The 25,524-nt window shown below is 44.6% G+C and overlaps 1 protein-coding gene across 1 annotated transcript; it reads right to left on the reverse strand.

Annotated features, from left to right (window-relative positions):
• Positions 1 to 1,188: 1,188 nt before the first annotated feature.
• Positions 1,189 to 10,244, reverse strand: LOC119661718 (extracellular signal-regulated kinase 1-like). Its single transcript, XM_038071177.1, has 3 exons — positions 10,187 to 10,244; positions 6,731 to 7,699; positions 1,189 to 1,229 (listed from the first exon to the last, which is right to left on the reverse strand). Exons 1-3 carry the CDS (start codon positions 10,242 to 10,244, stop codon positions 1,189 to 1,191), a joined length of 1,068 nt encoding a protein of 355 aa, XP_037927105.1.
• Between the last annotated feature and the right edge of the window lie 15,280 nt (positions 10,245 to 25,524).

Here is a 25,524-nt window from a genome sequence, read left to right on the forward strand (position 1 = left end):
TATCAGACCAAGAATTTTATGCGGTAAGAATGGAATAGCTTTCAATCCTGAGTAATTTACAATGCTGAGAAACGCTGATACCAATAAATACTGAGGACGGAATGATAATATCGCCGAAAACATTCCCAAGCAGTAGCCGCACACCAATCAAAAATGCTCGCAAGGACGAAGCAATTTTTGTATGTAGGTACGTGGCACGGCGAATACGGAAGTTAGCTTCAAAACATGTTCTCTGGACAGAACTTGAGAAAAAAGTGGAAGCAGAGTAGCGACGGTGTCGGGATGAGAAATAGATGACCCGGTCCTGGACTGTGGCAGAGAAAAATCTCATCAGGACCATAAAAATACGATTAAAGTGAGATTAAAATTGACTTCACTTGCGTAAAATAAAACACACGAATTTGTAACGAACGGACAATGTCAAAGGGATGTAAATTTTTACGACCCAACAAGGACAGTTAACTGGATTGACAGTATCATTTTATTACCCGGCTAACTCGAAGCGGAAGATAAATGTAAAGAACAAGATAAGGATGACCTGGCAGCGTAACTGGGCAATTTCAAATTCGATAGCTGCTTCCCATTGCCAGCCACTCTTCTCGTTCGACAGTAAAGTAGAGCTGTAACCGTGAAGGCGGGTTAGCACTCACTTTTCGTCCTTCCGTCCGATATAAAATACAATTGGAATTCGAAACCTACGCTAACCCTAAGTCAGCATCCCAGGCACTTAGCAGACTGCATATATGTCTATCGTTCTGTAATCGGATTGTTCTAGTCCTTACTTCACCGTCCTTGCACTGGGTGGCCTTTTCAGGATTCATTAAGTTAATATGTGTGTTTCCCAGCTCGAGTGGTCATGCAACCCAAAATATCTCAGAGTCGTGATAGGAATAATCGCAACTTTCCCAATGTGTTATCTTGAATTACGTTTTGATTGTCTGACGGTCCTTGGGGATTGTCAGCAATGACGCAGAATCGCATTCAGGCGAGAGTTTTCGATTTGTCTGATTGATCCTTTTTCAGAGCCAACAGAAAGGTAGCTGATATATTTCGACATTTTATATGTGACGGTATTATAAAATTCAGAATATTTCCTGGGCTCATGGAGATCTCATCTCATCATCGTTTTCGGATTAGCTTTGCTTTATTTGTCTCTGAAGGACGTGCGCGTCGAAGCAGAACGGTAAATCATTTCACATGATTCTGAGGTGAATTACATTTGTTGCGAACTTTGGGGAAAATATGCGTAATCATATATTTTTAGGTCAGCGTAGGTAGCATACCAAGGAAGTGTGAAATGAGGTCACAGTTGTTTGAGAATATCCTTGGTAGAGGTTTTTAGATGGATATAGAGCTTGAGTGGACATTGTGTTCTCCGCTAACAAATAATGGATACTAATTGATTGTATTCACTTTTCAAATGACGCTAATTTTTAATGTCTCTCCCTCTACACTAGTGGGTGTCCATAAAAGCAATATATTTTCTCTTTCAAACAAAGTTAGGCAAACTATATCAGCAACGAAAATATCTAGAGAGCAATATTTGGAGAAATTGTATTCGGGCCAATCCTAGGATGTCATGACCGTACATCGAAGAAGTTCCTTACGAACATGATCATAGTGAGTTATACTACCAATCATCCGGTTTCGATACTGGTGCCTGCTTAGCATTTGGAACTATATTGGTGGAGACAGCAAACGGGGCTGTAGTTAATTTTAGACGCCTGCTCTTTGCCGAAAACTGCAAACGTTCAACAAATATCAATAATCAACATTCCCATCGGTGCAAATGCGTTACACTAGCGACAGACGAGCAACCAAGTTGTCAAGCAAGTTGTTGGTTGGTGCGAAGTTGTGGCTGTGGCCACCTGATTGGTCAACCGCAATTTGTCCACAGGCATGCAATCTTCATGGAACCGCAACTTGTGCAACCAACTACTTGACAACTTGCTCAACACGTTTGCCTTTTGTCGCAACCTAGTGGGAACCAAAGGCAGAGCTTCTTTAAAGATTCATTTAGGATTAATGGCAATCATTCTTAATGGAATCTGTGAGCCAATAATGCTTCAAAATTCCTCTATCGACCATACCGCGTATCACCGAAGATAAATTACTCCAGGTATGTAAAAAATAAAGGATAAGAAAGGCCCGGGACCCCATGGTATTCCTAATAAAACAGTGAAAGTGGCCACCGACGCAAGACCAGACATGATTATACAAGCAGTGCAAACATGCCTCGACGAAGGGATATTTCCTAAAATATGGAAACAGTATCGTTTTGTTTTGCTGCCAAAAGGAAACAAACAACTTGGCGATTCTTCGTCATATCGACCAATATGCCTTATAGATACAATGGGGAAGATACTGCACGGAATTATTGATTGCGCGAGACAGCAGAATATGAAAGGGCTCTTTCCGATATGCAGTTTGGATTCAGAAAAGGTCATTTCACCGTTGATGCAATAAAGGTGGTAGTAGACACCACTACCATAGAAGGTGGGAGATGGCCATGTGGGTCAAAAGAGTACTGTACAGTGGTTACGTTGGACGTGAAGAATGCTTTCAACTCAGTAAGCTGGTCGGCCATCAAAACGTCCTTCATTCGATTGAATACTCCACGCTCCAAGAGACACATAGTGTCTAACTACTTTACAGATAGGGAGCTAAAGTACGAGAGCGACAAAGGTACAAATTACTACTGTGTCTCAGCTAGAGTCATTTACCAGAAGTGGTAAAAGTAGTAGGTTTCGGTGATGATATTCCTGTGGTGGTAGTTGTAAAGCACATTCATCAGATTGAGGCAGCAACTAATTAAGCTATCTGGAAGATCAAGAGTTGGCTGTAAACTGTCGGATTACTGCTCGCAGATCACAAAGTTTAAGTTTAAGTTTTTTATTTACGATAGTGACTTACTTCTAATACATTATTAATTACTTTCTAGCTTAGATATTAAGCTTAACTAACTTAACTTTATTTCAATGGGTGGCTATTACAATTGTTTGGCCTACCCGACCTTCTGTGTAATTTTTACGTTAATTGTATTGATTTAATACATGGATCTTCACATTTGTTTTCAACTGATCTGAATTATTTCAAGACTGCGCTTGCACTAAAAGCGCCAGAAGGCATTACTTACTTACTTAAATTAACTAAGCCTAAACTTAATCTAACTTAATCTAACTTACTCTAACAATAAATACTTAACCTACTATATACAATAGCACATTACATATCTTGTGCTTAGCCTCGATGTACCTCTACCAGGCAGGGAGAATCATATAGGGAAAGGATGGCGGGTTTAAGAGCTTCGCTCACTATTTGGCAGGGCCTTAGGTAGTTGGCCAATGGGAAGGTGCTACCCTGTTGGTAGAGTTGCCGGATTAGTGGATTTGGATGGTTCTCCGTTCTTTCGAAGAACCGTTCCACCAAGTTGAGAACGAATTCTCGAAGAGGTTGTACCTTGGCGCGCCGATATACCTCGGCGTTTTTTCCAACCTTCTTGGTTTTCCAATTATAGGAAAGACCAGTGCAGTATCTTAATATCCGGCGTTCGAATGCCTCACATTTGGACATGGTTCGGGTGGAGCAAGTGATCCACGTGGGCGCTCCATAGCAGATAATGGGTCTGATCAGGGTCTTGTAGAGAGTCAGTTTGGCCTTGGTGCTGAGTCCTACCTTCTTTCGAAGAAGAAAGTAGATCCTACTGAATGCACCGCGTGCCTTACCGATAGCGAGCTCAAGATGTGGCTTGAACTTAAGGAGTTCGTGAAGTTTAACTCCTAAGTACTTGATGGTCTGGGAATTGCTCACTATAGTGTTTCCGATCTTCATTTTCAAGCGTGTAGCTTTTCTATGGATTCCTCTAGAACCTAGGTATCTAGCTTTCCTCCGGAAGGTGCAGAATTGTGTTTTGGCCTCATTAATCTTAATGCCCCATGCCAGGTAATATTTGCCAAGGTCTTTCAAATACCTCTCGACCGCTTTGGCTGCCCTGTTGGGGTGGAGGCTTGAAGCGAAGATGAGTGTATCATCGGCATATTGAATGAGTTCGGTGCCGGTCTCAGGAGTTGGGACGTCAGCCGTGAAGATATTATAAAAGGTGGGTCCAGAAATGGATCCTTGCGGTACTCCCGATGTTACCGACAAGAGATCGGAGAATTCATTCCCCACACTGACGTAGAAATACCTATCTTCGAAAAAGCTTAGTGCAATTCTAATGATCGGAATTGGGAACTCAAGATCTATCAGTTTGTAGATTAGTCCGTTTACCCATACGGAGTCAAAGGCCTTTTCTAAGTCTAATGCACATGCTACGGTCGGTTTATTATTGACGTTAAGTCTTGCTACGACGGTGTCGTGAAGGTAGCTAAGTGCATGTTGAGTTCCGTGCTTGCTGCGGAACCCGAACTGATGGTTCGGTATAATCTCTTTGAGGTTGCAATATTGGACTAGCCCGATTGTCCATGCTCTCTCAAAGAGTTTGCCTAAATTGGATAATAATGAAACGGGTCTAAAGTTGTTAGGCTCAGTAGAGAAGCCTTTTTTCCGGATCGCAATTATTTTAGCTACTTTCCAGGTGGTGGGAAAATAGCCATTATTTATGCAGTTATTAAATACTGCCAGCAAAAATTTGATGGAGACTCGGGGAAGTTGCCTAATTACGTAATTAGGAATTTCGTCAGGTCCGGCTGATTTTTTACCGTTTAGGTTTGAGGTCAAGGCGGTGAGCTGTGATAAACTCAGAAATTGTTGCGAATCCGTTGGTTTTACGGAGGAGTTCGTTTGGGAGAATGTTACTAATCTATTTGAATGCCTAGAGACAAAGTCGGCGATAGTTGTTTCAACCATCGACACTATTGCCGGGTTACTTTGAGGCGGAGGGGTATTGAGCTGAGACTCAAATGATTCCGCAAGGACTTGCGCCTTTCTGGCGTCTCCGCAGATTGGTTCCTTGTTCCTGGTAAGAACGAAATTACGGGACTTATTTTTCCCCGCTAGCCTATTTATATGTTGAAACATATCTGGCCCGGGTTTAATATCTGCGAGATTACGGGTTAATTCTTTATTGCGGAATTGCGCCACCATTTCCCGGATAATTGTACTCAGGCAATTAATCCGGGAGAGCAATGCTTTGTATTCAGCATTAACTTTATTTCCATTTTTATGGAAGTTGCGCTTGAGGTTCCTGCGCCAAATCTGTCTGACCTTCATATGTAGCATGATATCATGCGGGAGTTTGTTGTATACAAACTCATCGACTTTGATAAGCCTGGTATTTCTGCGTGTAGCAGTATTGATGGCGTCCGTGGCCAAAATGATTGCTTCGTCGATTTCTTTGTCCGACAGATTGCGATCTGTAGCGAGTTTCTTCAAGTTCAGCCTTGGTGCTAAATCTGACTTGAATTTGTCCCAATCAGTGTGGGCGAATGACCTGATGGTTATCTTAACTCGCTTCTGCAGTTGTGAAGTTGAGGCCATTTTGAGTTCAACTGCAAAATGGTCGGACATACCTGGCAAGGTTTTACAGGAAGTTACCTGAAAACTTTGCTTGGTTTCATCAGACAGCAGGAAAAAGTCAATGATGGATTGACTAGCGGGTCTTGTCGGCGAATCCGGCGAGACCACCTCAAGGTTGGCTGGCATGAAAGGGTCGTGGATCCAGTTATACAGGGTTTTCCCATTTAAATTTTCTGCCTTATCGCCCCAGGATTTGTGCCGTGAGTTAAAGTCGCCACCGAAGATAAGATATTTGGATTTTAACTGGAGATCGCCCAAGACTTTTAAGTCATGGCCCAGTTGCTCACTTGGGGAATTGTATTTGAAATAAACGGAAACTACCAAAATCCGTTTATTATCGGTAGTTTTAACTATTGCCGCTGCAGCGGAACAGACTAGTAAGCCCTCGATGACGACTTCCTCAAAATGGTAGTCTTTTTTGACTAGAAGGGCAGCGCCCGTGTTGCCGTTATGCCGAATAATGGTATATCCGGTGAAATTGACATTATGTCTGTGGTTTAGGTGGGTCTCCGAAACGCAGAATATGTCTGCTTTCAGAGTATCAACCAACGCTTGGGCAGTGGCACGTTGGGCGTGTGAGACCAGGGACGCGGAGTTAAATGTGACTATATTTAACTCCATAAGTTCATTAATAATTGGATTGCGGCAATCTGCCGTTGCTCATTCGTTTGGGCGGAAGCGAGGCTTTCGACCAAGTTCTTGAAGGCCAGTTTGTTGCCTTGTGGAGCTTGAGGTGCAGCTCTAGGAAGAGTATTCCTAGCTGCTTGGGCGTACGATACACCTGGCCGGGACAAGCTTTGTGACATCTGTGTCACCGTTTGCTTGGTCCTCGCCGTTTCAGCATTTTTTCGCGCCCTGCCAGCTTCCCTTCTGGCAACCATATCTTTGTATGCCGGGCATCCGCGGTAGTTGGCAGGATGTCCGGTCTGGCCGCAATTGCAGCAATGCGGCGCCTCCGCCGATGGTGTGGGGCATTCCCCGCGAACGTGTTTCTTTGCGCACTTCACGCACCTGTGCACAATGAAGCAGTTAGGGGCAATGTGCCCGAAGTTCTGGCAGTTGTAGCACTGCACTTCTTCAATTGGCTTGACTTTCTCAAGCGAAATCTTCTGGTGAAGTATATACTTAATTTTTAATACTTCACTGAGCTCTTGGGAGGGCTCGAAGGTGGCTATGAAAAGTCCCGATTGTGACCTCATCGGGAGTGCCGGGTTCTGGCTGTGCAGAAGCTTATCTGCACGCGTAATTAGATTGGCCACAGTTTTCAGTTTTAATTGCGGGTAATCTTCATTGATTTCCCGCAATATGTCTGCTGGGTCTGTCTCCCTGTGGAGACCGCGAATAACCAGCGACTTTGTTCTAAGGGTCGGTGGGGTGCTGGTGGTGGCGTGAAGCCCTTTCTCTCTTATGAGAGCGAAAATTGCAGCATGGTCTTCTACCGTCTCGGCGAAGATGAGGGTCTTGTCAGCCCTCGTGTTCTTCAGGGTTGCTTTCAACCCTTTCTCTTTAATAAGTCGTAGGAACTGCGGTACATTTAGCCTGTACCCAGTTATCGGGGGAATTTTGGATTTCTTAGGAGTGGCTGCTTGGGGAGAGGATTTTGGGGTGGTTGGTGGGGCACTAACAACGGTGGCACTAACCTTAGTCCTATTTGTTGACTTCTTCTTTCGGACGACGAAGTTGAAGGGGTCTCCTTCCTCCTCCTCGATGATGACCTCCGGGCACATGCCGTCATCTTCTTCATTTTGCTGTTCCTGTCGTTGCTGCTGCTGCTGCTGTTGTCGCTGCTGCTTCCTCTGCTCCTGTCGTTGCTGCTGCTGCTGCTGTTGTCGCTGCTGCTGTTGTTGTTCTTGCTGATGGACCGGCTGCCTCCCGGCCATGTTGGCTGCTTTTATTTCCGCCATCTCCTGCTGCAGCTCCTTGATGAGCGCCAACTGGCACTCCAACTGTTGGGCCATGTCGGCCTTTTCTTGCTCGAGCTCCGCAATCCTGATGAGCAGGCTCGAATCTGCTTCCATCTTTGTTGTAGGGCCCGTTGCTCCCTCTTCCTCGGATGAAATTTCGTCCGGCAGGATCAGCTTCGTCCTCTTGGCGGACATTCTGTCCCCAAGCCCGTCCTTTGTTGATGTCAATTCACTTATTTTTCGTCGTCTTGTTGCGTCTCCGGACAAGTTGAAGGGATCTGAAATGACAAAAAATTTCTATAGTTTTTCTTTTCAATTCACTATACAGTGTCTCAATAATTTGAGTTGCACTGTATATTATTTACTGGACGATACTTCCTTTCGGATATCTTGTTCCTCACTGGAAAATTCACTTTCACTTTTTTGTTTTTATTCTTCGCTTTTTTCAATTACCGATTTGCACAAATCACCGCACAGTGTAATTTTGCAATTCCTTCGACACGTCCGTCCGCTTCGATATCTCGGAGCGAACTCCAGATCACAAAACAGAAGCCATATTAATAACAAGCTGGAAGACCCTAGAATACTTTCTACCGCTGATGTATGGGAGAAGCCTATTGCAAATTATGTGGCAACGCGGCGTTAGTTATATCCGGGCTGTTGCCGGTATACATCTTGGCAGAAGAGGTGTCACGAATCTACATCAGTAGAACGAAAACCCAAGACGCTGTGCAATTGATTAGGAGCGAGGCAAGGGCATCATCAATGGTCAGATGGCAGACCCTATGGAATAACTCAATGATAGACCAATGGACGCGCCTTTCAAATTTGTACAGAGGGGTCTCATCATTAAAGACATTTGGATGGATTCACTAAGATAATATAAAGCTATATTGTGCAATGCTACAGAAACGTCATGTAGGTAAATCAGTAAATGAGGCCCCGTTACAATAGTCATAAAGAGAACGAAGAGGGAGTGATGGGTGAACGCTTCTCTGCCAAAAACGGATGGAAACGTAGAGTAGCTTTGATATACACTCATTTCGAACACCGCATTTTGAATCTCGGTAGATTAGTTATAATTATTATTGTGTTAAGGGAAGTTGCACTGCGTCCTTAAAGAAGTATTGTGCCGCTATTGCTAGTTATGGTGTACCTATTAACTTATATTATATCAACCGCCAGGAATTTTAATATATTTCTCCGTAGATATCTAAATGCATTCTCATACCAGTTTAGAGTTCACTTGGTTGGACCTAAGTGCCTTGATCGCCACATGGCTGTCGGTTAGAAAAGTAATATTTTGTCCCTTATAATTCCTTTGGTGGTTGAATGGGGCACATCTGTCTATGGCATATATTTCCGATTGAAATATGCTAATGTGTTTACCCATTGGTTCAAAGCACATTTTCCTTGGACCAATGACCCTGACACCCGTTCTCCCTGCTGTGAAGGAACTGTACCAAGTAATCAGTTGCTGGTTTAAGCTGTATATCACAGTTTACACTCCCCCAGTTTTCCTTGCGACTCCCATGTGTTTCAAACTTCTAATTGAAATGAAACCTGGTTGTCATGTTATCTCTTGGTATCAATAATTCGGGATACCGCCTAGGGAGAATATCAATCTTCCTTTGATTTACGTGGTTAAAAAGTGATTAAAAAACTAAAACAAAATGTTGCCCTGCGGACCCCCATTCATATGAACTAACTTTGTTGTGGTATTAACGAATTGATGTGTTATGATGACGTCATACACGTTTCAGAATGCACGAAATTCACATAAAATGCTAAAGTTTCACCTTCTATAACTTTGTTAATAATAGTAGGATTTCCTTCAAACTTCCCACAATTATGCCTTATGTTATCACTTATACCACTGTACTTGTAGTTCTAGCATGAACTCAAGGCCTTTCCGGGCAAATTTCTAAATTATGCTAATATGCAATTATTAACTTTATTTTTTGCGGATATTAGAATGAGATGGTTGCCATTTATCCATTAGTGGGATATTGCCCGCCAACCACACCTACGCACCGTCGTTCGCGGTTACCTGAAATACATTTCAGTTCCCCAACGATTTCCTGAGATCCCTGGGAAGGAGTTCCCTACTTTTCTGCGCCAAGTGTCCTTGGAACTACCCACCCATTAGCCGTCTTGGGAGAGTGGGTTCCACTGCGCGCAGCTAGCAATGCAATTGTCGACCCTCCCTAATGTGTGGCCTATCCATTGACGCTTCTGCCTACAATCACAGTGCCTATCCCCCTAGGAATTTCGCTGGGTATCGAAGTTCGAGCGCGTCACGCCCGCCATCAATCGTAGATAGAGCTTTCAACTCTTGGCATTAATCGATCCGCTTCCGCGAGTGCGTACTCAGACGTGGCCGATGACCTATATAACCCCCGAGAGCATTTTTGATGGCAGCCCAATTCTCACCAATATTTTCAGGCGAGTTACTCTGTATATCTACCGTCACACCATGTGAAAATGGCGGCACGCAAGCGAACGTAATCTACTGCTGATCGCAAAGTAGTTATTCTGATTTCTCATACGGTGTCAATCCGTTGCTGCCCAACTAACCTTATGGCAGGCTCTGTGTTCGAGCAATGCGCCACCAATAATGAGACGGTGGAAGGTCCATGAATCTACAAACCTCCTACTATTATCATTATGGTCGCCAAGACCGTGTTTCCCCAATCACATGTCCGAGTAAGGTGTTGTCGGAGCCCACCTTTGCAGTCAAATTAGCCATCTCGATCAAAATGTACCTTTAGCAAGCTTCCCCTGAACTACATGTAATTGCTCGTACAAAGTATCCTTCTCCATGATATCAAAAGGCTCCGTTGGTGCATAATAGCAGAACCGTGCAGTCTGAAATTTATCAGAACCCGGATCCCAGGAAAAGAGAGCCCGCTTTGCATTAGCTTTCAGAAACAACCCGACACCAGATTCGCATCTGCTATCCCTTAGATTTCCACACTACGAAAGGACATTGCTATTAGTGTGGCAACAGGGGGTCAAGTAGTCTCCAGAGTCTCACCATCTTACTTCGTTTAGACCCAGAATGTGTAGTTTAAATCGATGAAATTGCCGTTTGAAAAGAGCGAAAGCATTCTGAAAACCCGCTATCATTGTGGAGGAGCGTGAGTACATTGCCGAAACCAATCATAGTCCGTTTCTTATAGCTAAAGGTGTTCGGCGTAAGGTTAGGTCCTATCCGAGGCGTTGTTGTCGGTACGGTAGCAAAAAGTTTCAAAGTTTGCAGCTTGCTAGCCAACAAATTCGTATTGCTTTTAGTTTCCCCTTACGACAAACAGGGAAGACTTTGAATGTATTCGTAAGCCTCAGCTCACAGGACCAGGACTCCAGTATTATTCCAGCTAATTACTTTTGCGACATCAGCAAGTACAAAAATAAACTCTCAATTATCGCACGGTGCCTTTTTGGGAATTATCCCTTTTCTCCCTAGAAAAGATTTCAACGTGGCAGGATTTTTCTAGAAACGGAAGTAGCAGCTCTGCAGAAACTGCAGACGCTGCAAGAAACCGTTCTGTTCGGAGCAGTCCATCCATTTCAGTCAGAAAATATGGAAACTCACCTGATGATACTAGTCTGTTGAGTGCGAGGTGAAGCGCTTCTTTCATCTCTGAAGTTGCTTTTCATCATGGGACCATCGCATGGCGGAGTTTGTAACGGGCACGTAGCTAACAACTTTGCGAGAGAACAGAGCACTTTTCCAGAGCTACGCAATATCCTCCGGGGAGTATTTCAAGATATCGCTCCCAAGGCAAAAATATAATTCTCCCTCAGCCGAAAATGGACCGCAGGTGAATTTTGAGGATCGAAGCTCTCCACCCCTGGGTATTGATGATAATATGCAAGCGAAGCAAGTAATGATTTCTTTCGCCGGTGCAACTACTAACAATCACAAACTTCTCATCGAAGAAAGTGTTATCGGTGTCCTCAAGGACATTCAAACTTTTTGTTTCCATCGCAAACTTACCTTTAGGAATTTTCTGGCAGAACTACATTGAGTTGAGAAAAAAACTAACTTTTCCTCTATATTTGAAATGACAGCACGCGGAACTGTAACTATTGACAGGTTCTTCATTTTGGGTCAGAATCTGGGACCCAATCTTTTGTCAGATACCGATTCCCAGGACATGATGGTACGCTATGCGAATGTAATTGGCCTTAATCGGGCACGAAATTCACCTTTGTTTCTGACAGGCTTACCAGAGTACAGTAATACGATGTTGCGAAGTGAAAGGGGTATTCCTTAGAGCCGCACAATCTGACTTAACTCTTAATGTCCAGCCAGTTTGAAGAAATGAACATGCGGTCAGACTCCGAAAAAGGTTCGCACATCTCAGAACGCGTTCTAAGTCCATAAATATTACGACAGGTAGGAAATCATATCCCTAATCACGGGGAAGCCACTATCTCAGCAGAGTGTCAATTTCCCGGGCTAAAAGTTTAGGAGAAACAGTCCGTGCAACTCATCGGCTTAAAAATCATAATTAGCCAGGAGCCGATGGAATTACAGCAGAATTGGTTAAATATGGAGGCGACCAGTTACATCAAGTGGTTCATCAACTTGTGCTCAAGGTATGGGACAGCGAATCAAAGCCTGACCATTGGCAACGAGGCATTATCTGTCTCATACATAAAAAGGGATAGAGGTATCACGTTGCTGAGTACCATCTATAAGATATTCTTCGCTATCTTCCTAGGCCGGAAAGCCTCATACGCCCACAACATCATTGGCCCATACCAAAGAGGCTTCACTCCAGGCAAATCAGCAACAGATCAGATTTTCTCTCTGCGGCAAGGAATGGAAAAACTGTTGGAATATGGACAACAGTTGCACCATCTATTCATCGACATCGACATCTACAACGGTCTATGACAAGGGGATGCCCTATCATGCGTCCTCTTTAACTTGGCCCTCGAGAAAGTGATTCGTGCTGCTAAGGTAAATGCAAGAGGTACGATTCTCTTTAAGTCCATCCAACTACTGGCCTATGCTGACGATATTGACATCATGTGAAGAACGACCCGAGACGTACAAAGTGCCTTCTTACAGATCGAGCAGGCGGCGCGAGATCTTGGACTGCACATCAATGAAGACAAGACAAAATATATGGTGGCAACGTCAACACCAAAAACCAACCAACCAACAACATCAAACCGCACTGGTCAAACGGGAAGAATAAAGATAGGAGAATACAACTTTGAGACCGTTGATAATTTGTCCTATCTACGGTGGAAAAACACAACCGATAACAGCTACGATGATGAAATCCGCGCACGGTTGTTGTCAGCCAACAGAGCCTATTTCAGCTTAAACAACTATTCCGTTCGAAGCGTCTCATCCTAGGGTCAAAGCTCTTACTGTACAAGACTATGATCGTGCCAGTCCTCATGTATTCCTCGGAAACTTGGGTTCTTAGCAAGACAAATTGCGAACTTTTGGCCGCGTTCGAGAGAAGAATCCTCCGAAGAATGTTTGGCCCCTACATGAGGATGGACGATTCCGTAGCCTACACAATGACGAAATCTATGAACGATACCATGACCATCCGGTTATGGATAAAATCCGGCTCAATAGGTTACGGTGGGCGCGTCACTTAATCCGTATGGATGAGGATGATCCCACCCGGAAAGTCTATAAGGGCAATATCTATGGTAGGAAAAGAAGACGAGGCAGACCCTGCCTAAGATGGAGCGACGGCGTAGGTCAGGACGCCAGACAGCTTTTAGGGATATCGAATTGGTGGACCTCGGCGCAAAACCGGGATGTCTGGAGCTCCTTATTAAGGCAGGCCTAGACCGGATACCGGTTGTTGCGCCGTTGATGATGATGATGAAAAGTGAAGATTATTAGCCCGAGTGCAGTTTATCCACTTATACGGCCATCAGCCTTGACCCTTTCTTCTCTCTTTCTCAAACGGGTTTGGGACTATTACAAACTAAAATTTAAAATGCCATTGATTGCTCTGATAATGAGCGCTTTTGTAGGGTGAAAGATAATTAGCCAGGTCTTGTAGAAAGTTCACAATATTTCAGAGTTCAGATGAAATTTCCAAAGCCAGGGACAATTAAATTTTCACGACCTCTTTGACGCTGATTTTTAATTATAACGGATAGACCAATGAAACCATTCTGGAAATAAATCACGGCACTCGGAGTGTAAATGCCCATGCTATCAAGTGCCATGCGAGCCCCCTCCTCCAGTCATAACTCTAGGCAAGCTTTGAAAATTTATGCTCACATCTGAAGTATATAGCTTCTAAAATGAAGCTCACCTTTTGCTTTCAAGCATATAATTCTCAACATAAAACGAAATAATTCGCTTCATTACCGTCAAAGCGTAATCCTTAGAACGAACGTCAAATGTGGTTTTAACCCACAGCTGTATTGAGTTTCCAACATTCTCACAAAGGAAATTTACTTTCCCATGGGTACACCTTGAACATAAGACTTGATCATATGTCTGCCCAGACTGAACTCGCCCCTCGCTCATCAGCCTCCACCGGGGCCTCTGGTATTTCGAAAATCAAGATGGCACAGCCCTGAAACCGCAATAAGATAAATGCTGGAATGAAACTCGGAGCGAACAAGCGAAAAGATAAGCAACACTGTACCGGTTCAAAGGGAGAAAAAACAAGATTTAATCTGCAAGTCAGGACGACGTGCCAGACTATTAGCTGGTTCTCGCCCCACACAATGCTTCCTGCACGGTTTTATGCGAACTCCAATATTTACACTGAAGCAGGAGATTAAGTTGCTGAAGGATATGCTAATGAGAAAATTTTAATTATGAAACAATACCTGACGGCATCAATCCGTCTCTTGAAGTTTGAAGCTGTTAATTTCAATTCGAGAACAGAAAGCACATAAAACACCTATGACAGTGAAGATTTTAATTTTATTGCCGAGGCCGGGAGGCATATGACGCCTTCAACATAACATTTGAAATGTGGAAATTAATGAAAACGCGTCCCACGTCTTTCCAGCCAGTCATGTGAGTGCTTCATAGAAAAATATGTAACCTTATATCAGGGAAGTTCAACAGATGCAAGAAGTACTTCTAAGTTCTGATCCCAGCTTAGAAGTGAACTTACAATTGCTTCCTACCCATGGGCAACTTCCTCCGCTATCAATCTCGGAGACAGAGACTGATTAACACCTCCACTTCTTATTCGCCATACAATTGGAATGCTTTCAAAATTAATTTCTCCCATCAAATTACCGTACTAGAAACTTTTTTGTTTTTGAAAAGGTTCATAGCCACATTTGAAGTCGCAAATACTTGCTTATTAGAAGCTAATTAATTAATGGAGGTCAGCCTAGGAAAGTTAGGGTGAGGCCAAACCTAAACTAAGCTTAAAGGCTAACAATCTGGAAAGGCTAGGCAGTAAGCCTACCAACCGGGAAGCCCCGGCGTGGCACCTTTGCACTTTGGCCCGAGTGGAGGCGAGAGGCTTCGTAATCACCATCTAGCGTATCACCCCATCGTTGTTTCAGAAAGCCTTTTGGAACATCGCATCGAGTTTGACGTTCGTTAGGGTGAGCAGGCAATCGCCTCTCTCGCAATTTATCGACGAAGGGTGCAAAAAACGAGTGCAGGATAGTTAGGGAAGATTATAATTCCTAGAGAACCAACCATCTGAGGAACCAAATGGATGTAGAGTACATAGAAGCCGGCTGAAGTGAATCTGAAACAAATACCGTTGAATTTAAAACAAAGTAAGAATGAAATATGTAGCGGGATATAATAGTAACAACCCCAATGAAAAAATAGTGCACTTGCAAGAAAGGGATTCCAATCATTGCTCCGCAGCCGTGAAAACCATTATGGGTGAAACGACTAATATAATGATCGGAAACAATGCTGTTATATAGGCATAGCAAATGTATGCCGCAGGAATCCATAACTAAGTGATCAAGGAAGTTGAGTTCAACGACCCTGAAATAAACTACGATATATAACGACCAAAGCGTTTTTTTGTTTTGTTGTTTTTTTAGCCTTGTTCCTTTTCATTGGGTTGATCGGGATTTCCCTTCCTGGATAATAATAATTGATAAATCCTAACTTAACCATTTGATTGCTCAATTCTCACAAGCGGGAAATCTCTTTCAAGCTCTCAAGTTTCCTCGTGTTCTTCAGCCTTTGTCGGAAATTGGCTTGCCTAGGTAGATCGAGGTTACTGCTTCTCTCAGTCATCAACTTGGTCTGGGTGGAATTCTCATCCACTTCAATGTTCAAGCTCATCTCTGCTGGCGAGCTGCCACGCACTTGATCGTAGCGCCCCCATTACCCTCGAATTTCGTTACGTGCTTTTGGTGGTTGATCACTCAGAACCATAGAAGATGACGGCACCGTCAGTGACAAAGGACACAAGTTCACTTCATTCAGGTTGTAATGATATGTGAGCTAATTTTATAGTGCAACTCAGCATAAGCTGAGAGCGCCAATTCAAGCGATTTAAATTGGTCCATAACAACTAGTTCGACGCTGCAGCTATATCTGGCGTGTCCAGCACGGAGCGTCTCGGGCATAGTACAGACGAAATTATTCATACGATCGAGAAGGCAAAATAATTTTTCCATACATTTACTATGACAATAGTCATACTAACAAGCAGCAGGCGTTCCGGATCCACGTAGATACAGCACAGGCCAGAATTCTAGGAACTAATTTTTTTTGCCCGGGCTAGGATGCGTTCCAATAGGGAACTTGAAAAATCATTTCATAGTAAGCGAAGAAGCATGGGCATGCCCATGAGTTTTTAAGGTTTCGAGTAAAACAAAACCGTATTAAAATTAGTTTACTGTCTGTCTGTCACTCGCAATTTTCTGGGACGGACCAAATTTATAGCATATAGTTACATCATTCTATGTCCGATTTAAGGGGGGTTCCCATACATGCAAAAGAAAGAAATATAGTCATGTGGGGTATCAAATAAAAGGTATCGGTTAGTACTTTCCGAAGGCGATCTTTGTTTTGACATTTGTTGAAAAGGTCAGTAGTGCGGGGGGTCGAAAATTATGATTTCTTTCACGGATCAATTCTCAGAAACTACTCAACGGAAAAATCTGAGTGCTGCCACTATATAGAACGAACCTTCGAAATACCCTCCATACCGATATCTGTTCAAATAAAGGTAATAATAGTATTTTACCATAATCTTTAGTAATTGATTGTAAACCTCCATTTAAGTTCATCCTAGAATCATGAAATAATATAGACTATAGTATAGAGCATGATCCTACCAAATTTAGTGGAAATCGCCCTATTATTAACAAAGTTATAATAAAGTCAAAGTTGCGGCTTCAGTGCAAATGCAAGACTTTCAATATCACGCGAAAGTGGATAATCTCACTTAATATAGTATATATTACGTGCTACATAGGGACTAATGGGACAAATGTACCCTCAAATTTCTCAACTTGTAATTAGATTGCATTGATGAAATCATAGATGCATGGACGAAACACTTGCACAAAGTCCAAAGGGGATGTACGGAACGTGATTTTTTACACCGTATAAATTCACATCGGGAGACGAGTTCTTGGTTTCCACGATGCCATATCTGACATGCTCCGTGCTGCTGGATAGTATGAATTCTTGCATAGTAAATGTGTAGAAATTTTTTTTGTGTCTGGCACGTTAGGTGCTGGACACGCTAGCTCGTGGATCCTATGAATAGTTTCGTCCGTACTGGGCTGGGCACGCTCCGTGCTTAATGAAGGGTTTGCTTGCCAGTTTTAATCTTTTCTGAGATGACATTTCTTCATTTAGTCATCAGAAATAATTTGCTATTTCGCGAATACTAGGCCAGCGTTTTCCAGGTAGGAGCTAATCTCTCAAATCATCGGATTCAAAATCCTCGAAGCGTTATATGGGATAATTACAACCATTTCATTATCGGAACTAATTGTGCTCACATCTCCCTCCCCATAAAGTCAATATCATCATTATCAACGGCGCAACAACCGGTATCCGGTCTAGCCTTAATGGGGAACTCCAGACATCCCGGTTTTGCGCCGAGGTCCACCAATTCGATATCCCTAAAAGCTGTTTGGCGTCCTGACCTACACCATCGCTCCATCTCAGGCAGGGTCTCGTCTTCTTTTTCTACCATAGACATTGCCCTTATAGACTTTCCGGGCTGGATCATCCTCATCTATACGGATTAAGTGACCCCCCACCGTAACCTATTGAGCCGGATTTTATCCATAACCGGACGGTCATGGTATTGTGGCGCGGCAGGATTCGCAACATTCGAAATAAATTTCAAATGCTGCGAATCCTGCCGCGCCACATCACTCCGCCCCCGCGCCACATCACTCCGCCCCCAGATGAAACCTAGGGGTTTCAGCGACTGATCCCCGAACTTCGTTCGCCGTTAATCTGCAAAGCGGACACGACGTTGCTTCGGGGCGCACGCGGGTTTCAGCCTGGACAAAGAGACCGCCTTTTTGTGACCACCGATCTCGAGCTGGAAGAAATGTTCTCCCCGCTCGAGAACGCGGTACGGGCCCTCATATGGAGGCTGCAGCGGCTTCCGGACGGCATCCGTTCTGATCAGCACATGCGTGCATGTGTCCAGTTCCTTGGGCGAACAAGCAGGTATGGACGAGTGTCGAGTGGGTGGTGGCGCCTTGATGCGCCGGAGATTGTCCCTCAGCAGACGCACCAACCCCGACTCCGTGAGACCCGATCTCTTGTCGAAGACCGGATCGCTTGGGAGTCTTGGGTTCTCCCCGTAAACCAGCTCCGCGGGGCTGGCAGCAAATTCCTCTCGGCGGGTTGTACGAAGGCCGAGTAGGACGAGAGGCAAGACTTGCGTCCAGGACGGGTCGACGCGTGCCATAATGGCGGCTTTCAGCGTCCGGTGCCAACGTTCCAACATCCCATTGGATTGTGGGTGGTATGCCGTAGTCCGCTGGCGTTTAAAACCAAGGAGTTTGCCTAACTCGCAGAAAAGGGTGGACTCAAATTGCATTCCCTGGTCAGTGATGACCACTGCAGGGACGCCAAAGCGAGGTATCCACTCTCGACAGAGGGCTTCAGCACATGATTGCGCCGTGATGTCTTTCAGAGGTATTGCCTCAGGCCACCGCGTGAACCTGTCGATGATTGTGAGGCAATACTTATAACCATGCGAGTCTCGCAAAGGCCCTATAATGTCGAGGTGTATGGTGTGGAAACGCTTGGTAGTGCGGGGGAATGAGCCCACTGTATCGTTGATAGATTTCGTCATTGTGTAGGCTACGGAATCGTCCATCCTCATGTAAGGGGCCAAACATTCTTCGGAGGATTCTTCTCTCGAACGCGGTCAAGAGTTCGCAATTTTTCTTGCTAAGAATCCAAGTTTCCGAGGAATACATGAGGACTGGCACGATCATTGTCTTGCACAGTAAGAGCATTGACCCTAGGATGAGACGCTTCGAACGGAATAGTTTTTTAAGCTGAAATAGGCTCTGTTGGCTGACAACAACCGTGCGCGGATTTCATCATCGTAGCTGTTATCGGTTGTGATTTTCGACCCTAGATAGGAGAAATTATCAACGGTCTCAAAGTTGTGTTCTCCTATCTTTATTCTTCCCGTTTGGCCAGTGCGGTTTGATGTTGTTGGTTGGTTGGTTTTTGGTGTTGACGTTGCCACCATATATTTTGTCTTGTCTTCTTTGATGTGCATTCCAAGATCTCGCGCCGCCTGCTCGATCTGTAAGAAGGCACTTTGTACGTCTCGGGTCGTTCTTCACATGATGTCGACATCGTCAGCATAGGGCATTAGTTGGGTGGACTTAAAGAGGATCGTACCTCTTGCATTTACCTTAGCAGCACGGATCACTTTCTCGAGGGCCAGGTTAAAGAGGGCGCATGATAGGGCATCCCCTTGTCATAGACCGTTGTTGATGTCGAATGGTCTTAAGAGTGATCCTGCTGCTTTTATCTGGCTTCACATCTTGGTCAGGTCAATTTCGTCGGGATACCGAATTCTCTCATGGCCGTGTACAGTTTTACCCTGGCTGTGCTATCATAGGCGGCTTTAAAGTCGATGAATAGAAGGTGCAACTGATGGCCATATTCCAACAGTTTTTCCATTGCTTGCGGCACAGATCAAATCTGATCTGTTGCTGATTTGCCTGGAGTGAAGCCTCTTTGGTATGGGCCAATGATGTTGTGGGCGTATGGGGCTATCCGGCCTAGGAAGATAGCGAAGAATAACTTATAGATGGTACTAATCAACGTGATACCTCTATAATTGCTGCATTGTGTGATATCTCCCTATTGATGTATGAGACTGTTAATGCCTCTTTGCCAGTCGCCAGGCATTGATTCGCTATCCCACACCTTGAGCACAAGTTGATGAACTACTTGGTGTAATTGTTCGCCTCCATATTTAAACAAATCGGCTGTAATTCCATCGGCTCCTGGCTAATTATGATTTTTAAGCCGATGAATTTCACGGATTGTTTCTTCTATACTTGGTGGTGGCAGTATTCGTCCGTCGTCTTCAGTTGGCGAGTTGGAGGTCCCACTCGCCGATGTTCTGGTTGTTCAGTAGTTCATCAAAGTACTCAACCCAGCGTTCCAATATGCCCATTCTGTCGGAAATCAGATTTCCCTCTTTGTCTCGGCAGGATGAACATCGGGGTGTGTAAGGCTTCATTCTGCTAACTTGTTGGTAAAATTTCCGCCTTTTGTGGTTGAGCAGTTGCTCCCTGTACTTTTCGAATTCCCAGTTGGTTCTCCCAGGCTTCCTTTTTCCATCTGTGAACTCGCTTTTCCGCTCGACGGAGTTCGTGATAAGTCTCTGTGCGTGCCCGTGTTCTTTGAGAATGAAGCATTACTCGGTATGCGGCATTCTTCCGTTCCGTTGCTAGCTTAGATTCATCGTCAAACCAGCCCTTCCGACATTCGGCTGGGGCCAAGTATGTTTGTGGCCGTATTTATAATAATGTTCTCCAGGTGATTGTGGAGATCATTTGTTGATGCTTCATCTCCAGAATCTCTGTTGACTGCGGTCATTGCGGCATCTATTTCCCTATTATAGGTGTTGCGGAGGGCTGTGTTGTGGATGACTTCAGTGTTAACTCTCACCAGATTGTCAGAGGGGATTCTGGGTGGTGTTGTTATTCGAGCTCGGAACACCATGTCAACGAGATAGTGATCCGAGTTTATATTTGCCCCCCAAATTGTTCTGATATTCATCAAGGCTGAGAGGTGGCGGCGTTCGATCAACACGTGGTCAATTTGGTTGAAAGTGGTCCAGTCTGGAGAGGCCCAAGTATGTTTGTGGACCGCTTTGCACGCAAACCAGGTACTTCCAATAACCATTTCCTGTGCCTTTGCTAATTGAATGATCCCCAGTCCGTTATCATTTGTATTTTGTGGTAAGCTATGAGAGCCAACGTATCGCCTAAATACGGGCTCCTTCCCTACTTGGCTGTTAAAATCCCCAAGTATGATTTTGATATCATATCTGGGACAGGCTTCGAGGGTTCGTTCTACTGCCTCGTAGAAGGTATCCTTCTCCGACTCTGCAGTCTCCTCTGTAGGGGCGTGAACGTTTATGAGGCTTATATTTCTAAACTTACCTCGCAAGCGCAGGGTGCATAGCCGTTCGCTTATGTTTTCAAAGCCGATAACAGCAGGTTTCATGTTTTGGCTGACTAAGAAACCTACTCCGAGCACATGGTTCACTGGATGGCGGCTATATTATATGGTGTAGCGACTCTTCTCCTGGAAACCGGTCCCTGTCCATTGCATCTCTTGCAACGCTGTTACATCAGCCATATATTGGGACAGGGTATCGGCTAATGGAATTATGATTGCGGTGTTGTTAGGAATCTAGCTGTGTTGGTTAGCCAAATTATTATGGTGATAATAGTATGTCAAAAAAGTCAGGGAGCGGGCTTTTGAATCTATGAATAACAGCCACGTGTCAAACTTTAGCGAATGCTGCGTTACATATAGAAAGACTAGTTCCTTCAAAAGAATTGCTTATTTCTGATGCAACCTAATCAACTTGCGCCATTGCATTGTGCTGCTACGAAAATCCTAATTGATTGCTTGATATCACATTACTGCCTGTCAGTATTACCGACAGTTGGACTGAAGTAAGAGTTTTTCTAATGCGTCTGGAGCATTTCATTTAAGTGGTATTTTTTCCAGGCTTTGAAATTATTGTTGCCTCTTCCAGATTCTGACTTTGGGTTTGTTCCCATTATTTTTGGCCCAACTCCTTTTCACAGCTTTAAATGAAGACTCTCGGATTATTAGACTGTTAGCTGCTTTCCACAAAAAAATCAGTCAGTCAACTCAGAAGTAAACAATCTGCTTAAAATTGCTGGGAAACTTTCATTGTGGTTTCGTTGAGCTTTTATAAAATTACCATTCTCCCTTGACCATATTTTTCGAGGATGCGATGGTTCCGGCGATAGAGCGAGAATGGAAGGATAAACGAGGTGCCCTATATTTCACCAAGGTATGAACAGGAAACAAATTAAAGATGGGCCGGCGTTATGTATAAGTTCTTTGATTTTATATCGGATTGCTACTAGGACGTATTATGTACTGTGATCACGTGACAATAGTCTAACGATAGGTCGTAGACTCATTGTTCCATTGTACATTGCGTGATCTTCCTTTTGAAACTTCGAAAGATAGATTAAATCAGGATGGATACCAGTCAACCAGGAAAGTAGGCTGACCTATTGGTATGGAGACAAGTTTGCTGCCTGTGATTCTTTCATGTAGTTCTTTATCTTTACGGAAAAATAACTTCGGGCTCTAGCGGATATGTTTCACATGAAACTCCTGTAACGATGAATTTTTTTGGTAAAGTATCGAAAAAAAATAAATAAAAACTGTGTTAATTTATGTCTAGGTAGCAATAGATCAAAAATGTAGTAACATCTTCTTGACCACACATGGAGGCGTAACGAGGTTCCTTGAGTAAGATTATTATTGGTTAGTCCTAATGGAGTATGGTTAAGAAAACATTTAATCCCTTCTGGCTTTCTATCCAAGGTGATTAGCATCACAGAAGATGTGGCAGGGAAGGATGAACTTTATATTTTTTCCATAAAGTGAATTTCGCATATTTGAAATAGATCAACGTCATCCGTACATTAACTGATACATATATTTATATACAATAAGAGGAATAAGAAACCAGACTACGTTCGGTCTGTCGGTGACACTGTTGACTAATTCTTCCAGGAAACGGGAGAGGAATGTTCGCAGAAGGAAACTTTAGCGCATATGAGAGGACTACAGACTTGAATGTCAGAAACTTCTCTTTCCCTCTCTACCAGGAAAAGCGGCAAAAGGGAAGTTGTTCATGCAGATGTAACTGGTCTAATTCCGGTAGGGTAGGTAGGGTAGGTATCAGTGGCCGCTCCGAGGAGCCCAATTAGCGCTTTGGTGCGCCGTTTTGATGCCACAAACTCCTAAGACCGTGACTGTTGTTATAGGAACAGGGAAGCGAAGTCCAGCTGGCTCGGATCCTCAGAGCCAGCCCGTAGCATTCACGAAGGAAAGCAGCTCTCCGACCCTGTGACTAGAAATCTCACTGAGGTCCCCAAAGAATGGTTTACCCAGTGTCCGCAGCCTGACTCGAGCTAGAGCCGGGCAATCGCAGAGAAAGTGCATGAGGGTTTCCCTTCCTTCTCCGCAGCTTCGGCAATGCGAGTTGTAGGGTAAGCCGAGCCTAGCGGCATGGTCCCCTATGGGCCAGTGCCCCGTGCAGACCGCCGTAATCTTGAATGCATTTGCACGCGTCTGGCACAGGAGCTCTCGTGATCGGGCTATGTTATAAGCGGGCCAAATTCTCCTTGATTTGGCACAGCTTGTAAGCCTTCGCCATCTCAGGCCCGCGGCTGCTAGGTAGTGCGAGTAGACTCGGCCCCCGACAGCCGCCAGCGGAACACCGACTGTGTTCCCCGAGGGACTGCCAAGAGCAGAGCCTTGCCTGGCCAATCCGTCAGCCCGCTCATTCCCTTCTATGTTCCTATGCCCGGGAACCCAGAGGAGAGTGATCTTGAGCGTGCCGCCCAGATGGTTGAGCGTGTCTCTGCACTGCCCCACCAACCGGGAAGATGTCGTCGTTGAGTACAAGGCCTTGATGGCCGCTTGGCTGTCGGTCAGAATGGCTATGTTACGCTTGGGACTCGAATCACGCTCCAGCCATCGACAGACTTCCAATATCGCCAGTACTTCCGCCTGGAATACACTGGTGAAACCTGGGAGACCATACGACTTGGATACACCGTGTGTATTCGAGAAAACCCCCGCGCCGACTCCATAGGCCATCTTTGATCCGTCCGTAAAGAATACCGTGTCATAGTCTTGCAACACGCCGCCGGTCTTCCACTTTGCCCTGGTTGGAAGGTCCACAGCAAAGTTTCTCGTGAAGTTCAGCTTGCGTGTGACATAGTCCGTGGGGGATGCCCAGATTTCTCGAGGTATTTCATCTAGAATGTTGCTGTGGCCATAGGACTTCGCTGCCCAGCATCCGGACTCACGCAGTCTTACGGCACTGCACGCTGCAACATATTTGATGTGGAGGTCAAGGGGGAGGAGATGCAGGAGTACATTGAGAGCATCTGCCGGGCAAGACTGCAGAGCCCCCGTAGCACCTGCACACGCGGTTCTTTGAATCCTATTAAGCTTCGTTCTATTGTATTTCTTCTTCAAAGCCTGCCACCATACAATAGATCCGTACGTCAGGATCGAACGCACTACAGCGGTGTACATCCAGAGAACCATCCTCGGCTGGAGACCCCATTTCCTGGCAAAGGTTCTCTTACAGGCATAGAAGGCTATACAGGCCTTCTTAACCCTCAGTTCTATGTGCAACCTCCAATTTAGCTTAGGATCCAGGATTACACCCAAATACTTCACATTAGAGGAAAGAACCAATCTTTGTTCATTCAGCCGTGGTAGATGGAATTCAGGTATCCTTGTCTTCGTGGTGAATAGCATCAGCTGCGTTTTGGTTGGGTTTATGCTGAGTCCGCATCTTGCGGCCCACAGGCACACCTTTCGCAACGCTCCTTCCATAATGTCGCTCATAACTCGCTACGTTCGGCCTGTCGGTGACACTGTTGACTAATTCTTCCAGGAAACGGGAGAGGAATGTTCGCAGAAGGAAACTTTAGCGCATATGAGAGGACTACAGACTTGAATGTCAGAAACTTCTCTTTCCCTCTCTACCAGGAAAAGCGGCAAAAGGGAAGTTGTTCATGCAGATGTAACTGGTCTAATTCCGGTATGTGGAAACAAATCCATGCAACCTGGACACTGTGAACCTGAGAGGGCTCCCAGCCGACGACAACGAAAGGCACTGCGAAAGAAGACGAAATTTCGTAAGAATAAAGACATGGATGTTACTACACCACCAAGTGTGGCGATACCGAGAGAAATCAGATGCAATAAAGCGAAAGGTGAGGACAAGTTGCTAACTCCAGTAAAATGCACGCAGGACGCAGCAGACTTTTCATTTAGCAGCAATTTTGACTTTAGACTAAACCTAAGTCTACGAACATAAAGATTAGTCAAATTAACCGGCAGCATGCCAAAGTCACTTGCTATCTACTGGCAGCAAGGCTGGCATAGTTCCAGATAGTTGTTTGTTTTAATAAAATCAGTGGTATTGGATCAGCGAAGGGGTCTTGGATCTTCTTCGATGAGGCATCCTTGAGAGCCTGCGTCCTGATGTCAAAATTGTTAGAAGCAACCATGCTGAGATAATTCTATTCCCAGGAGAGAGCTTACAAGAGGCTTGTCCTATTTTACGTGACTAAAGTGGTAAAACGGTTTCAAAGTGGGAACAAGAACTGTAAAAAGTCAGGAAATCAACCAAGCGACTTCAAAATCCTGCTTATAAAAGCAATAAGAAGGAAGACTGGTTAAACTTCCGGAACTCATAGCGTGAGTACAAAAGGCTCGTAAAACGTTCAAAATGAGACTCATTTAGAGCATACTGTGCGGAACTTTGAGGCGAAGGAGAGACTTCCAGGCTATGCAAAGTTCTTAAAAAGGATAGAACTTTCACGAACTCCAGGGCTAAGTCTATACAGA

The sequence above is a fragment of the Hermetia illucens genome, chromosome 1 (assembly GCF_905115235.1).
Source record: "Hermetia illucens chromosome 1, iHerIll2.2.curated.20191125, whole genome shotgun sequence".
NCBI classification, from domain to species: domain Eukaryota; kingdom Metazoa; phylum Arthropoda; class Insecta; order Diptera; family Stratiomyidae; genus Hermetia; species Hermetia illucens.